The 17,976-nt window shown below is 44.9% G+C and overlaps 1 protein-coding gene across 1 annotated transcript in view; it reads left to right on the forward strand.

The window, feature by feature from the left end:
- Window positions 1-17,976, forward strand: part of col8a2 (collagen, type VIII, alpha 2) — a 152,429-nt gene that overhangs the window by 103,192 nt on the left and 31,261 nt on the right. Inside the window, 1 exon segment of the mRNA XM_034160412.1 lies at window positions 12,900-13,091. Within this exon segment, the coding sequence (XP_034016303.1) occupies window positions 12,941-13,091 (151 nt within the window). The 5' untranslated portion in view covers window positions 12,900-12,940.

Consider the following 17,976-nt stretch of genomic DNA (forward strand, 5'->3'; position numbering starts at 1 on the left):
GACCAAGTCGTCACAGAGTCTCCAATATCGTCGCTAAAAATTTAATGAACTATCAACTTGCTCAGTTGATCCTACAACGGTGTTTTAGGGCCACATTGAGGTTATTTTTTTACTCCTCGAGAATAAAGTCATAATTTTATGAGAAAAAACCTTGTAATATTACAAGAATAAAGTCAAAATATTATGAGAATAAAGTTGTATTTATACGAGAAGTGATAACCCTGCAGACTGCCAGTTCTAGCACTCTCTTCCTCCTCCGTGTAAGAGGCGATTTCGGGAGCTACCAATCGACAGGCGAAGTCCGTGTGGTTCCTCCTCCGGAATAGACACATTTTCTTGCATATTCTTTTCAAAGTTCTCATACTAATGATAATGTGGTGCAGATGGACCAAAAGATGACGTTTGATGAGATGTGTTTTTCTCTCATAAAATTACATCGTTATTCTTGTAAAATTACACGTTTATTATTGTAATATTATGACTTCATTCTAGTAACATTACAAGTTTTTTCTCATAAAATTAAGATTTTATTCTTGTAATTTATGACATTATTGTCGTAATATTATGAGTTTTTTTCTCATCAAATAACGACTTTATTCTTGTAATATTAGGACTTTATTCTCAGAATATTACGAGTTTTTTCTCATCAAATTACAACTTTATTCTCGTAATATTATGACTTTATTCTCATAATATTACAGGTTTTTTCATCATCAATTTACAACTTTATTCTTGTAATATTATGACTTTATTCTCATAATATTACAAGTTTTTTTCTCATCAAATTCCGTTTTTATTCTCGGAATATTAGGATTTTTTTTCTCATAATATTACGAGTTTTTTCTCATAAAATTACGACTTTATTCTTGTAATATTAGGACTTTATTCTCATAATATTACGAGTTTTTTTCATCAAATTACGATTTTATTCTTGTAATAGTCTGATTTTATTCTCATAATATTATGAGTTTTTTCTCATCAAATTACGCCTTTATTCTCATAATATTATGAGTTTTTTCCTCATCAAATTACGACTTTATTGTTGTGTGTTGGGGGGCTTGGCTGGACTGTTGTGTGGGCCGCTGAAGAGGAGGTACTGCTGGCCCACCACCACCAGATGGCGCCCTGCTTGGAGTGCGGGCTTCAAGCACAAGAGGGCGCCAGAGCCACTGGGAGTGACAGCTGTCACTCATCCTCAACACCAGCTGTCACTCATTCATCTCATCACCATCACCATAAAGGCCGGACGGCAACTCCACCTCCTCGCCGAGAAATCTTCTACGACTAGAGGTAACCTTCTCTGCTGTGATTACTGTTAATCTAATATTGTTCTGTGAGCAGTCGCATGCCCGTGAAGACCCAGGAGAGGGACAAACGGGAGCTGCACGAGTAAAGACGTTCCTGGAGGTGGAGGTTATCCCTCCCGGAGGAATTACTTATAAAGGTTGCTGGGTGTGAGGACTCACACTCACCACCTTCTGTTTCTGTCTGCCAGCAGTACCAGGGCCGACAACGGAGGACAGAGACCACCTGGGGACTCAGGGCTTGGCGGCTTCAGTGTTCTTCAGGCCGTTGGTGGTAGAAGCGGTGTGGGCCCCGGCTCTTCGTTCATCCGAGGTCTCCTATCTTCAAGCCTGCCCGCAGTCCTCCTGTGTATGATTGGCATCATTATTCTTGTTTATATTCCGTTGTGTTCTTTCGCAACATTAAATTGTTACTCCTTTTCTTATCCATTGTCCGTTCATTTGCGCCCCCTGTTGTGGGTCCGTGTTACGACACCTTCCCAACAGGATTTCTCGGCCATTCGTCATGGATCCCGAGGGGCGTCAACCACAGCTTGAACAGCCAATGGGAGAACAAGGAGCGCAGGCGTCAGCAGGAGGCGTGGTAAGTGATCTGCAGCAAATCCTTACCGCTTTCACTGCTCAGTTACAGCTAGTAACCGAGCAAAATGCAATCCTCAATCAGAGGATGGAGGCTCTCACCGCCAGAGTGGAAGCACGCGAGTCGAGCGTCGCTGCAGTGTCTCCTCCTGCTGGCCCGGGGCCTAATGTAGATGTTCCACTGGCCGTTCAACTACCCCCCCCACCGTCCCCTGAAGCTTACATAAGTCCTCCCGAACCGTACGGAGGCTGTGTGGAAACGTGCGCAGACTTCCTAATGCAGTGTTCGCTCGTTTTTGCACAGCGTCCAGTCATGTACGCAGCAGACGCCACCCGGGTGGCTTATGTAATTAATCTGCTTCGAGGTGAGGCACGCGCTTGGGCTACAGCGCTCTGGGAACAGCAGTCATGGCTTCTGACGTCATACGCTGGGTTTATACGGGAATTCAAACATGTGTTTGATCATCCCAACAGAGGCGAGACCGCCTCGACCGTGCTGCTGTCACTGAGACAGGGGCGTCGGAGCGCAGCTGATTACGCTGTCGACTTCCGCATCGCGGCTGCGAGGTCGGGTTGGAATGACGTTGCGCTCCGCGCTGCCTTCATAAGTGGACTGTCTCCAGTACTGAAGGAGCATTTACTGGCTAAGGACGAACCGCAGGATTTCGACGGGCTTGTCACTCTGGTTATACGCTTAGACAACCGCTTGAATGAACACCGTCGGGAGCAGGCCGGGGGGCGTGGCCGGGCACAAGCCGTCCCTCTCTCTTCCGGGTCTGAAGGGGTGACGTCGTCCCCACGCTCCATTGCCAGTGGGCTCCGTGTGGCAACAGCTCCCCCTGCTGACGAAGCTATGGACACGAGCAGGGCCAAAGTGAGATCAGATATCAGACAAAGGAGACTGGCCCGCGGGGAATGTTTTTACTGTGGCTCATGTGAACACATGTTAAAAGACTGCCCCAAATGGTCAAACACCAACGCCCGTCCTTAGAAACTGGGCTAAGGGTGGGCCATAACATGTACATGGGGAAACCCCGCAAATCAGCACGAATCCCAGTGATAATCCTGAGTGGGGATTTAACCCTTCACGCCCCAGCACTGGTGGACACGGGGTCCGAAGGGAATCTGTTGGATAGCAGATGGGCAAAGGAAGTGGGGCTCCCTCTAGTGGCTCTGCCTTCGCCTTTGAAGGTACGGGCACTAGATGGCACTCTACTCCCGCTAATCACACACCGGACCCAGCCTGTGACCCTGGTTGTGTCTGGGAATCACCGGGAGGAGATCGTGTTTTACGTGACACCTTCTACCTCCCGAGTGATTTTGGGTTTTCCTTGGATGGTGAAGCACAATCCCCGGATCGATTGGCCGTCTGGGGCCGTGGTGCAGTGGAGCGAAACCTGCCACCGGGAGTGTTTAGGATCCTCGGTTCCTCCCGGGATCACGGCTAAGGAGGAGGTTAAAATCCCTCCCAATCTGACGGCGGTGCCAGGGGAGTACCATGATCTGGCTGACGTCTTCAGCAAAGATCTGGCACTCACTCTTCCACCGCACCGACCGTACGATTGTGCCATTGATTTGATTCCGGACGTTGAGTACCCGTCCAGTAGACTGTACAACCTCTCACGTCCGGAACGCGAATCAATGGAGACCTACATCCGGGACTCCTTGTCCGCCGGGTTGATCCGGAACTCCACCTCCCCGATGGGTGCTGGTTTCTTTTTTGTGGGCAAGAAAGACGGCGGACTCCGTCCATGCATCGATTACAGGGGATTGAACGAGATCACGGTTCGCAATCGATACCCATTGCCCCTCTTGGATTCGGTGTTCACACCCCTGCATAGAGCCAAAATATTCACCAAACTCGATCTTAGGAATGCGTACCACCTAGTTCGGATCCGGAAGGGAGACGAATGGAAGACGGCATTTAACACCCCGTTAGGTCATTTTGAGTACCTGGTCATGCCGTTTGGTCTCACCAATGCGCCCGCGACGTTCCAAGCATTGGTTAACAACGTCTTGCGGGACTTCCTGCATCGGTTTGTCTTCGTATATCTGGATGATATACTCATCTTTTCCCCGGATCCTGAGACCCATGTCCGGCATGTACGTCAGGTCCTACAGCGGTTGTTAGAAAACCGGCTGTTTGTGAAGGGCGAGAAGTGTGAGTTCCACCGCACTTCTTTGTCCTTCTTGGGGTTTATCATCTCCTCCAACTCCGTCGCCCCGGATCCGGCCAAGGTTGCGGCGGTGAGGGATTGGCCCCAACCAAAAAGCCGTAGGAAGCTGCAACAGTTCCTCGGCTTTGCAAACTTCTACAGGAGGTTCATTAAGGGTTACAGTCAGGTTGTTAGCCCCCTGACCGCCCTGACCTCCACTAAAGTCCCCTTCACCTGGTCGGACCGGTGCGAGGCCGCGTTTAAGGAGTTGAAACGCCGATTTTCGTCTGCGCCAGTTCTGGTGCAGCCTGATCCTACTCGCCAGTTTGTAGTGGAGGTGGACGCCTCAGACTCAGGAATAGGAGCCGTGCTGTCCCAGAGCGGGGAGTCCGATAAGGTTCTCCATCCTTGTGCCTACTATTCCCGCAGGTTGACCCCCGCTGAACGGAATTATGACGTGGGCAATCGAGAACTCCTTGCGGTGAAGGAGGCTCTGGAAGAGTGGAGACACCTGTTGGAGGGAGCTACGGGGCCTTTCACGGTTTTTACGGACCACCGGAACCTGGAGTACATCCGGACCGCCAAGCGGCTGAACCCCAGGCAAGCCCGCTGGTCCCTGTTCTTCGCGCGCTTTGACTTCCGGATCACCTACCGCCCCGGGACCAGGAATCAACGATCCGATGCATTGTCCCGGGTGCACGAAGAGGAGGCCAAGGCCGAGTTGTCGGACCCCATCGATACCATCCTTCCCGAGTCCACTGTCGTGGCCACCCTCACCTGGGACGTGGAGGAGATCGTCCGGGAGGCCCAGGCAAAGAACCCGGACCCGGGAGACGGTCCGAAGAACAAACTCTACGTCCCACCAGAGGCTAGGGCTGCCGTCTTGGACTTCTGCCACGGATCCAAGCTCTCCTGTCATCCCGGAGTGCGTAGGACCGTGGCAGTAGTCCAGCAGCGCTTCTGGTGGGCGTCACTGGAAGCCGACGTCCGGGACTACGTCCAGGCCTGTACCACCTGTGCCAGGGGCAAGGCGGACCATCACAAGACCAGGGGTCTACTCCAACCCCTGCCTGTGCCTCATCGCCCCTGGTCCCACATCGGCCTGGACTTCGTCACGGGCCTCCCGCCGTCCCAGGGCAACACCGCCATACTGACGATAGTGGACCGGTTCTCCAAGGCGGCCCACTTCGTGGCCCTCCCGAAGCTCCCGACGGCCCAGGAGACGGCAGACCTCCTGGTCCACCACGTCGTGCGTCTGCATGGGATACCGTCGGACATCGTCTCGGATCGTGGTCCCCAGTTTTCCTCGCAAGTCTGGAGGAGTTTTTGTAAGGAGCTGGGGGCCACCGTACGTCTCTCGTCCGGGTATCACCCACAGACGAACGGCCAGGCAGAGCGGGCGAACCAGGACCTTGAACAGGCTCTTCGCTGTGTCACCTCCGTGCACCCGGCGGCCTGGAGTAACCATCTGGCCTGGATCGAGTACGCTCACAACAGCCAAGTATCTTCTGCCACCGGCCTCTCCCCCTTTGAAGCGTGTCTGGGCTACCAGCCCCCATTATTCCCACTTGTGGAGGGAGAGGTCGGGGTACCCTCGGTCCAGGCCCACCTGCGGAGGTGCCGCCGGGTGTGGCGGACCGCCCGCTCTGCCCTGTTGCGGGCCCGGACGAGGGCCAAGGCCCATGCAGATTGCCGGCGTTCCCCGGCCCCTGCATACCAACCGGGGCAGGAGGTGTGGTTATCCACCAAGGACATCCCGCTCCAGGTGACATCCCACAAACTAAAGGACCGCTTCATCGGGCCATTCCCCATCGCCAAAATCCTCAGTCCGGCCGCAGTGAAGCTGACACTCCCGGCTTCACTGCGGATCCATCCGGTTTTTCATGTTTCTAAACTCAAGCCATACCACACCTCACCACTCTGCACCCCTGGACCCGACCCACCTCCTGCCCGGATCATCGACGGGGAGCCGGCATGGACTGTTCGTCGGCTCCTGGACGTCCGTCGGAAGGGTCGGGGTTTTCAGTACTTGGTGGACTGGGAGGGTTACGGACCCGAAGAACGCTCCTGGGTGAAGAGGAGCTTCATCCTGGACCCGGCCCTTCTGGTCGATTTCCACCACCGACACCCGGACAAGCCTGGCCGGGCGCCAGGAGGCGCCCGTTGAGGGGGGGGGGTCCTGTTGTGTGGGCCGCTGAAGAGGAGGTACTGCTGGCCCACCACCACCAGATGGCGCCCTGCTTGGAGTGCGGGCTTCAAGCACAAGAGGGCGCCAGAGCCACTGGGAGTGACAGCTGTCACTCATCCTCAACACCAGCTGTCACTCATTCATCTCATCACCATCACCATAAAGGCCGGACGGCAACTCCACCTCCTCGCCGAGAAATCTTCTACGACTAGAGGTAACCTTCTCTGCTGTGATTACTGTTAATCTAATATTGTTCTGTGAGCAGTCGCATGCCCGTGAAGACCCAGGAGAGGGACAAACGGGAGCTGCACGAGTAAAGACGTTCCTGGAGGTGGAGGTTATCCCTCCCGGAGGAATTACTTATAAAGGTTGCTGGGTGTGAGGACTCACACTCACCACCTTCTGTTTCTGTCTGCCAGCAGTACCAGGGCCGACAACGGAGGACAGAGACCACCTGGGGACTCAGGGCTTGGCGGCTTCGGTGTTCTTCAGGCCGTTGGTGGTAGAAGCGGTGTGGGCCCCGGCTCTTCGTTCATCCGAGGTCTCCTATCTTCAAGCCTGCCCGCAGTCCTCCTGTGTATAATTGGCATCATTATTCTTGTTTATATTCCGTTGTGTTCTTTCGCAACATTAAATTGTTACTCCTTTTCTTATCCATTGTCCGTTCATTTGCGCCCCCTGTTGTGGGTCCGTGTTACGACACCTTCCCAACATGGACACTGTTTTGTGGTTTTTGTGTTTGTTTTCCTTCCCAGGTGGTTTGGGGCTGATCTCTGGGGAGAATGTGCTGCAGAAGAGTCTCTCACCTCTGTCACGGTGATCTGCTGCACCTGTTGCACTCTCGTGCGATTCTCTAATCAGGACGATTTATGACACCTTTGACATTCACGTGCAGTTCTGAGGACTCTCAGCTGGTACCAATGAAGAGATGAAGAACTGCATTTAAAACAGCAGTGATCTGGGATTAATTGCCGGAGAATACGACCGTGTGACGACCGTTTGAGGACGCTGAGGGCTGCTCCAGAATCTGACATTGCGTCTGTGAAGGAGGACGAGGGTGAGAGGCAAGCGCTGTCAGCACACGTCAGAGGTGATTATCCTTATAAGCTTATCTGTGAATATAATGTGGCATTGTTGCGCAGCTAAAATTAAGTATTGAAGAGAATCGTCTCGTTTGCTCCTCACGGCTGTGGCGTGCGGATTGATAATCCTCCACAAGCTGTGAGCAGCTGTTCTTTTGAATTAAGACTGAAATCAGTCCTGAACGTGTTGCTGATAAGTGTGCCTCTAAATAGTTTTTCTTGATAAAAGTACTGAATAACCTTACCTCTGTTCCTCCTTTGCAGAGTACAGTCTTGGGAAAAGCCACCTGGGGGGTGTCGGCGGAACTCCTGAGTCCAGAATGTTCGGGCTCCGATCCGTTGAGGCGCGGGGAGAGCGCGCCGCCTCTTCACCCCACCAGACTCATTTACTTTGTATTTGTGTATAGCACAGTGGGAAGAAAAATAAATTTGTTTCTTTTTGGAACTGCTTCTGGTTATTTAGCGCTGGGTTCAGTCAGACGCTGGACCGCTCCTCCACCTGCATCCTACACATACCATTTTTTCTTGTAATATTAGGACTTTATTCTGATAATATTAGACATTTTTTCTCATCAAATTATGACTTTATTCTCATAATATTATGACTTCATTCTCATAATATTACAAGTTTTTTTTGTTCTCATCAAATTCATTTTTTATTCTTATAATAGGATTTTTTTCTCATAATATTACGAGTTTTTTCATCAAATTGCGATTTTTTTCTTGTAATAGTCCGATTTTATTCTCATATTACAAGTTTTTTCTCATCAAATTACGACTTTATTCTTGTAATATTAGGACTTTATTCTCATAATATTAGACGTTTTTTCTCATCAAATTACGACTTTATTCTCGTAATATTATGACTTCATTCTCATAATACAAGTTTTTTCTCATCAAATTCATTTTTTATTCTTATAATAGGATTTTATTCTCATATTACAAGTTTTTTCTCATCAAATTACAACTTTATTCTTGTAATATTAGGACTTTATTCTCATAATATTAGACGTTTTTCTCATCCAATTACGACTTTATTCTTGTAACATTATGACTTTACTCTCATAATATTACGAGTTGTTTCTCATCAAATTATGACTTTAGTCTCGAAATATGACTTTATTCTCGTAATATTCTCAGTTTTTTTTGTTCATAATATTACAACTTTATTCTCGAAGTGTGTATATATATAAAAACTCAGTGTGGCCCTAAAATGCTATCGTATGATCCCGGTGCAACGCATTAGCAACATTTCATGACCACTATGGAAAACACGAGGGGGGGGTGCTACTGGACCAGAGAAATTTTACAAAATGAGAAAGTGAGGCTGAAAGTCCACAACTTTGAATGGCAAATGTCACGTTCTGATGGGGTTACAGTGGCGCTCTTGAAATCTTTTGTGGTGGAGGCTGTGACCTAAGAGCCTGTGCAAGTGGGTGTCTTTTTTCCCCTCAAAGTCTGTCCTGTCTGCCCTGATTCGCTTTGTACATTTTTGGACCCGTTCTTGTAATGTGTGTGGTTTGTGAAGGTTTTTTTCATTAGAATCTGTTTTATATAAAATGTCACTTGACCTGCCAGTCTCGACTCTGGATGCAGCTCATGTTTGATGGCCAGCAGAGCCTTTGATCAGATCCACCATGAACACCAACACACACACACAAACACACACTGTTTCCTCTTGCTTTGTTTGGAATGGGCCGATTTAAGAGGAAAAGCAAAGCGCAGGCAGCGACTCCCGAGTATTTTAAGACGCTCTGCACGACCACTTCCCAGAGGTACCGAGGTTTCATGTGTGCGCGCGTCTCCATCCAGCGGCGGCTCATGGCGGCCCGCCAGATAAGATGGCGTGACATTTTTAACAACGTCTGCAGAGCTTTTCAACAAAAACATTTGATAAACAGACTGCAGACCTCTGTGAGCCGCCTGTCTGATCCCTGTCCATGCACGGCTTCTGTGTCTTTCTGCAGAGTTTGTTGGTGCCCAAAATAACTGCCAGTTAAATTACCACAGCACCAAAAACCACAGACCCCCAGACCAGACGAGCTCCCTTGCCAACCAGCCAGGGAGTCGGCCAGTGACCAAACGCTGAACTACCAGTGCTGCTCTTTTGAAATGTACTTTTTTTTCTTCTTCTTCTTGATTATCTGGTATGTTGTTTTTCCTCCTTCATTTCTTAAGGCTTCCAACATAACACGACTATAATAGAAGCGATTTTTGATTCCTACTGACAAAGAATCCGACAACACTGCAAAACGAGCAATCTGAAGCAGACACCGCAGACGTGCAGACTAATGACGAAAGTGCAATTAACTCAGGAACTCACGTAAACACTCCAAAATGACTGCAAGACAAGAATTTGACCGTCTAACCATGCGGCTGATATTTCCAAAACAATCATGCCGGTGGCAAAAAAGTAAAACTGTAAAACAGACCCGATCTCAGCACACTTAGAGGTAATAAACACACTTTTTTTTAAAGTTACTGTGTTGAGGTCTGTGTGTTACACCCGGTTTACTCCCAATTCCTGCTTCCAAGTAACTGCAGTAGGTAATTTGGTCTAATTTATAAATTAGAAGATGTCAGCTTTTGTTCTTGTAACTGCTGTAATTCACCCCCCCAAAAAGGGAAAATAAAATATCCAAAAAGTGCATTTCTATAGATTAACACATCTGTCACATGTTGGAGGAAGCATGAGAGATTTAAGGGTAAGAATTGTGGTTTATAGCCAATATTTTGCAAGCAAACAACACTGAAAAAAGAACCAACTTAAGAAAGCGTTACAATTGCTAAAAACCTGAATGAATTAAGTTGTTTGAACTTAGGTTAGCAAGTTATATTAACTCTAACTTACAAACTTAAGTTCAACAACTTAATTCATTCAGGTTTTGCCAATTGTAATGCTTTTTTAAGTTTGTTCAACTATTCTGTTTTTCCATTGACGTAGCAGTGCCCTTGGTGGATGAAAGTGGTTTCATAATGTGGTGGATGTGGTGAGGTGTAGCACTGGCACATGACTCCAGACTTGTCTTGACTGTGCAACCTGCACATTAAGCAGTAACCTAAAGCTATGGCTGGATGTCTTTGGTGCTCAGTCTCTTCAGAGATAAGAATAAGAGATTCCCTGGGCTCCAATTAATTGACTTTGTTTCAAACAAAAAGTTACTTAGAAAGACTTGGATGCGGCTTGCATGAGGTGTACCAGTGTTCAGGATCCCAGAAACTGGAGCTGTCTATCCAGGATCCAAGGCGGTTCTGTAGGGTGGTCAAGGTGTTGAGTCGATTAGATTAGATAGAACTTTATTAATCCCTTGGGAAGACTTCGTCAGGGAAACTGAGGTTTGAGCAGCATTGTATGACAGCACACAGGGTAAGAAGCACACAAAGCATCAAAAGTGAAAGTAAAAAACAATTTGCAAATATAAATACACAATATAAATACCAGAACTACTGCTCACTGCTGGTTTACTTGCTACTAATGTTCCTCTCATTCCCGTCCTCTGTCTTCCTGTTACTCCTCCCCCTGAGTGAGGAGTTGCACAGTCTGATGGCCTGAGGGACAAAGGAGTATTTCAGTCTGTTGTTCCTGCACTTGGGAAGGAGCAGTCTGTGGCTGAAGAGGCTCCTCTGGTTGCTGATGACGGTGTGCAGATGGTGACTGGCATCGTCCATAACGTCCAGCAGTCTGTCCAGTGTTCTCTTCTCTGCCACCGTCATTGTCTCTGTGTACAACTGTTTAATTTCTGCCAATACAGAGCACAATCAAATATATTTTTTCCCTTTTAATATTGATGTATAGTCATAAGCAGATATTACAAACGTTTGTCAGCCGAATTTATTTTCAAAAAATGCCAGTCCCGTGTTAAACCAGTCCTGTTTTTTTGCCATTTAGTGCCTGCATGATGATCCTGTCAGTTAAACCAGAAAATAGCATGAATTACTCACCACATTCTTCCTTCCTTCCATATTTTCCACGCTTGATAGCAGCGTGACATTGTTGAAGAGCAGCGTGAGCCTGCAGGATCATAGTTTGCATCCCCACATTATCACCGAGTATGCAGGGATCAGTCCAACAACAGCTGAAAAGGGGACATTTGGGGGATTTTCACACAACATTCCAATAGTTAATGCCTGGCCTCGACACCTAGGTACATTCTGTTACATTCCAAACATCCCACGGTGGTTTCCTGCCTGCAAATGAACGTGTTTGTGAAAACATTCACCTGAGAACGATGTGGTCATGATTTCCTGAGGGAGTCTCTCCCTGTCACAATACGTGAGGTCAAAATATTTCTAATCCAGCCAAGTTTTTACAGCACACCTGCACAGCAGCTGAAAGTACAGTTATATCTGCAAGTATGCTTGCACAAACAAAAGTTTAAGAACCATTTTTACACCCGTGCGTAGCAATTTGGCATTCAGTAGTGTTTTCAGTCCTACGTGTCCATGTATGAAGAAAATAACTTGAAGAGTTTTGCTCCAATCCAGATCAAACTTGGTGGGATGATTGAGGTTCAGGCGAGGGCAAAGTAATTTGATTTTTGAGAAGAGGAAGTTAAAATCAAGGTCACAGGCCAAGGTCAAACCTTTGCCCTTATGTTCATAACTATAGGGGATAATTTAGAAACTAATTCAAAGAATCTATTTAAAATCAAGCCATGGTTACACTTACACACTAATATGAAGTTATAAATCACATTTCTATTGGCCGCATGACCTTTGACCTTGGGTGACCTTGATAGCTCAAACATACACTGAAAAGAGAGAATAGTTGGACCAACTCAAATGAATTGTTTCAATTGGTAACATCTAAATGAATTAAGTTGTTTGAATATAAGTTTGTAAGTGATCTAACTTGTTAACTTAAGTTCAAACTACTTTTTTAAGTTGGTTCTTTTTTCAGTGACGAATGGCAAACTCTTGGAATTGTTAGTTATTATTATGGTTACACTCTAAAAAACGAGCCACTATCTCATCGAGAAAAAGTGATGTAACAATTTGCATAGATTTTTTTCAAGTTGTATCAACTTAACTAAAGTTATTTCAACTTAACTAGAGAAGAGATGTGGTATTAACTCAGTTGAAAGTTTAAATTGTTACAGATATACTCATTGTTGCTGTTGCACACTAATACAAAGCCATATAACTCCTTTCTATTGGTCACATAACCTTTGACCTTGGGTGACTTTGAAAAGCCAACGTGAATTAAACATAGCAGAAGGTTTGCATATTAGTTGCAGATATTCCATCCAAAATGATCAAATATCAAGGCCTAAGGGAAAAAAGAAAGAAGAAGGAAAAAAATGATATATTTTGGTATCGCTAAATCAGAAATGTAAATTAATTGGTGTCAAACATGTGGGGTGGGGGTTTGTGCACTCTAAATCAAGTTTCATCTGTCTTTTTTGTGTGTATTCTAATATAAAGGCCACATATCTATTTAAGCCATACATGTATAAATTTCTACTACTGAATTATCTGCTAGTTCCCAGCTGTTGCTGATAGTTTGGTGTCAAAGGTCTTAAAAATCCAGTCCAGTCTGAGGTTATTCACAAATCCTCTGTGTCCTCTTTGATCCTGTCATTGCCTGCAGTTTCTTCTCTGTGACATCTGAAGCCTGGGAGATCGGTGACCATGCTGTTGGCTCCTGTCTGTGTGCTACTAATGCTGGGAGGGCACGCTCTCGCTGGAGGCTACCCTCCCATACCCCACATGAAGTACATGCAGCCCATGATGAAAGGACCCGTTGGACCCCCGTTCAGAGAGGGCAAAGGACATTATGTTGGTGAGTAATCTGTCCCCATCAGTGCTGGAAGTTGCTGTCTTTGTTCTCCTGAGCTGTGCAGCCATCAGTGTGGTGTTAACTGGTGTTACTCAGTGATGTGTTCTGGCTCCGGTACTGTTCAGCACTTTTCATGGACTGGGCATTGAGTAGGGTTGTGCAAACCAGCAACTTTGGTGTCTTTGTTGGTGAGGAAAGGTTTGCTGACCTTGACATCATGGACAATATTATGATCTTTGTGGAATCAGTGGATATACCCTGATTGCAGCACTGCAGAAGATAAGCAAGGAATCTGAGTGTCTGGGTTAGATAGTCCTGGATCAAGACTGAGATCCAAGCTTTCAATGACTTCCTGGATACAAGCATCAGAGGTGTGTCTGTATGGAATGCACGTATGTAGAGATTCACTTATCTCAGCAGTAGCATTTGTGCCTGTAGGAGCTCTGCATCATGGAGGTGTTTGTAGGACCTCTGCATCATGGAGGTGTTTGGTGTTGACAATAACCTTTCAGAAGAACGAAGGACAAAGTCTTCAGGGTCTTGGTGCTTCCTGTTTTACTGTATGATTGTGAGACTTGGATGCTAACTGGTGGCCTAAGTCATCGACTAGATGTTTTTGGTACTAGGATCATGGGTTACAACATTTTGGCCATGTGGCACATTTCTCTGGGTATGAAGGTACCTCAGTGTTGAGGACCACAGTGGTTGGAGAAGGCCAATGGGATGCTCATGTTTCACCTGGGGGTGAATCATTTGTCTGCCTGAGTGGTTACTATCCTGGATCCAAGATGGTTCTGCCTTATAGTGGGATGTAGCAGCCCAGTTCATGTTCATTTTCATGTCCCCATCACGAAACGCGTCTGATTTTTGTGAAACGTTTTTTTATATTTTGCTATTTCTAATCTTCCTATTCTCCAAACTCTAATCATAACCATAGCATTAGTGTCTACCCTCCCCTAACCCCCCCATCACCCCACATTTCGTGCCCCGTCATGAAATGAAATCATCCCCATCATGAAAAGTGACCCATTTTCTTGCCCCCATCACAAACCCATAGATGAATGTACTTTTCGTAATACCGCCATGAACTGCCGTGAGACTCGGTTGGACGTAGCGAGGTGTGGCACCAATTTATATCCACAGACAAGTATTATCCTCTACCCCCCGCCCACCCCAGCACCGTAAATACACAAACACGCATATATCCAAACATTTGCTGCTATATCTCCAAGGCCCTTGGTCCCAAGCTAGCCAAACTTGGCACAGGTAGTCCCATTGGGTAGAGTGATCAGTATTGCAAGAGTGAGTTGATTTGCCTATGTCTTGGGGTCAGTGAGTGCAATGTTATAGTTTGTCTCATAGAGACTATATTACTTGGTAAATATAATTTTGTCACAGCCTACAACTACAACTGCCTCTGAGGTACCTACAAGATAACAGATACCCTGACTATTTGTGCACTAAAGCTACCAGTTTAGTGGTTCTCCTGCCAGTATAAGGGATCAGTGGAACGTGTGTGTCCTTGCCCTGTGGGTGTAGAAGCATTTGGCAAAGCCTCATTTGGGGCCTAATGGAGAGCTGATTACCCACCGTTAGCCAGGCTCCACTGGATTTATTCCTCCCACCATCTGGATGCTGTTAATCCCGCTGTTTAGCATGTATTCTTCAGCTGTGGGATACTGGAGAGAGTGTGAAGGAACTAAAAATAACAGGAACACGAGGTTGATGTGGGAAGAACCGGGAAGCAACAGGAGTGTTCCCGGCCCAGAATAAGAATCAACTTCTATCATATATCAACTTTGACTCAACAGATGTTCTGGACGATACAAAGTGTCCTGGGTATGATCAGAGGGCCTGTCTTTAGAGGAAATTTATTTTAATGTGGATCGTGTTTTTAGTTTAGTACTGTAGGACAGTGTTGGACAATAACAGAAAGACACAGCCTGCGGAGGACATTTGGTGTTGCAATTTATTATCGCAATCGTTCAGAGAAACATTCCAGATTTGCCACCAGTGTTTACACCACCATGCTGTTTGGATCTGGAAGGAGTGAGGAAAAATTTGGAGGCATAAACCTGCAGGAATCAGAATAGTCATAAATAAGTACAAGGATTTTGCTGCCACTGAGTGGTCAGACATCCACATTACACATCCATTGGAGGGGAAAAAAATATATATTTGCAGTTCTAAAATTGCATTAACAACTCAGTACATCTGTGTATGCACATTTGCTATATCATTCATAATTTGAATGTTATCACATTTATACAACATGTACAAAAAAAAACAAAAACAAAACTATTAAAATAGGGACTCCAAATTTGTTCAAAGACAGATTACAGATTATTTATTGTCATTGTAAGAAGTACAACGAAAGGTAAGGTGCAGCCTTTCAGTGCAACTAGAAACCTGAGTAAACCACGCGCAGACTTGAAAGGTCTGGAGAAGAAAAGAAAAATATACATAAATTTAACCGAATGAACAAAGTATGTTCAGCCTCATTCAGTATCCACAAAAATATCCAAATAATAAAAAAAAAACACTTTGGCTTGGTCCAGAGTTTACTCTCATTATTATCTGCAGCAGATAACTGAAACAATCCTGCAAATGGTGATACAAGCACCAAAGGCAGCACAAATACTCCCTAGACATTACTCTTTTGAAAAAATAAAACATCTAGCCACTTGAATTTTCAATAGGCGGCCAGGTAGGGGTCAATTTAAGAATTACACAGGGGTCAAAATTAAAAATGCTCCAGTCAAATTGAAAACTACACTACATTATTTGTCTGATCATAGCAATTCCAAAAAGGTATAGTTTGGAGTATCTATGACTGAATGTTCAGGAGTTATGGGGTAAAAACAGCAAAAATGGTGACAAAGGTCAGCTTCAGTTTGTACAGGGGTCAAAAGTTAAAGCTCCTTCAATTTTGGTAAAAATTGATGCAAATTATTGGTTGAGCTAATAGGATTAATAAATTGAATAGTTTTGAGTGTGTTGAATGCTTGGTCTTCAAAGTAAAGTTCAAACAAGCTCAACATCCATTGGATTCTATGACATGTGACATATGTTACCCCGTAACATGAGAACTAAGCATGATACATGGTCCAAACTATTCCTTTTTAAAACCCTGTTAACTCAACTAATAATTTGCATATTTTTTTTTTTTTTTTTACCAAAATTGAAGGAACTTTAACTTTTGACCCTGTACAAACTGAAGCTGACCTTTGTCACCATTTTTGCTGTTTTTACCCCATAACTCCTGAACATTCAGTCATAGATAGTCCAAACTATACCTTTTTGGAATTGATATGATCAGACAAATGTGGTATAGTTTTCAATTTGATTGGAGCATTTTTAATTTTGACCCCTGTGTGATTCCTCAAGTGACCCCTACCTGGCCGCTTATTGAAAATTCATGTGGCTACTCAGTTTTTTCTAAAGAGTAATATCTGAGTATTTGTGCTGAATTTGATGCTTGTATCACCATTTGCAGGATTTTGCTCTCAATATTCTCTTAGTTGCTGCACTATGTGCATGTTCTCAGCTTTTCCCTCTTTCTCCCTCCCTCTCACAGGGAGCGGCTCTACTGATTGGCTGTTCACACAGTCCCCAAATCAAAGGAGCAATACACAGTTTTCAGAATAAAAGCCTCAGTACAAGCTCTTATCCTTAAAGCTATTTTTTAATGTTGGCTACACCTAAATGTAAAAACGCTGTTTTGTAACCAGATACGTCTGATGTCATTTGCAAAACATTTACTAAGAAGTCGGATTTCCTCATCCTGCACAGTAATGCTAAATTACCACAAGCTAGCCACACCAGGGGAACGCCCATCAAGTGACAACTCCAACTGCTTGGTGCCCTCATTTCTCGCTAATCTGACTTTGGAGTTATGTGAACAGCTACTTGTTGGAGACACGTCCATTCAGCCACATTGTGCTATATGTGACACGTCCACAATGTCTGTGAAACAAAGAGAGGGGGCGTGGCAGCTCCTTCCCATTTAAAGCAACAAGCACACTCACAGGTCAGTTTTGTGAGACTTAATTTTTAACTTATTACCTTAGTGTCTGTGTGTTATTTTTTAACATAAACTTTAATATGTGTGAATGAGGCAATTATATTATTAGCTTACTAAAAAAAAATCAATTTAAAAAGTTACACATTTAATAAAAAAAAAAAAAAAAAAAAGCAATTTCTACCATATGAGAACCAAAAACAGTTGCCAGTGATTGTTTAATGATAAAATGATTGTAAAGCCTTAAAAATTTTCAAGCCAGCAGTACAGCATGGCAATCGCTCATCCTTGTGTCCCTGTCTGTCTGTCTGTCTGTGTGGAAAAGTAACTCAGAAATGGGTGTGCAGATTTTCAGCAAACGTGGTTGGAATATTCCTTGGGTGGGTGTCTCCAAATGATTAAGTTGTGGAGAACAGCACATAAAAGTCAAGATTAAACTCACAGAAAATATAGTTTGCAAAACACTTTTCATGGATATCGTCACAGACAAATCCTGCTACACAAGCAATGTATTGATCAGCTACTCATTTGTCATTAAATGTTAGGAATGACGTCAAGATAACATCATCAAACACATAAATGACATCATCATCAAAATAAATAAATGAATAAATAAACATCTGTCTTTCATTTGAAATAGATTTTATTATAAATTACCAGTATTCTTTTTGTGATATTATTTTAATTCATGAGAAGTGGCCACACATTTTATAAACACTAAACATTTACCAGCTTTTCTTTTTTTAATAACACTGCAGTAATATAAATCACATTGATTATTTCCAGTTTTTAGACACATTACACATATGTAAGACTTTTGCACATTACAGTACATGTTTGTGTCTTGTACTGTAATTAAAAAAGTAA

The sequence above is a fragment of the Thalassophryne amazonica genome, chromosome 20, assembly GCF_902500255.1.
Source record: "Thalassophryne amazonica chromosome 20, fThaAma1.1, whole genome shotgun sequence".
Taxonomy (NCBI): domain Eukaryota; kingdom Metazoa; phylum Chordata; class Actinopteri; order Batrachoidiformes; family Batrachoididae; genus Thalassophryne; species Thalassophryne amazonica.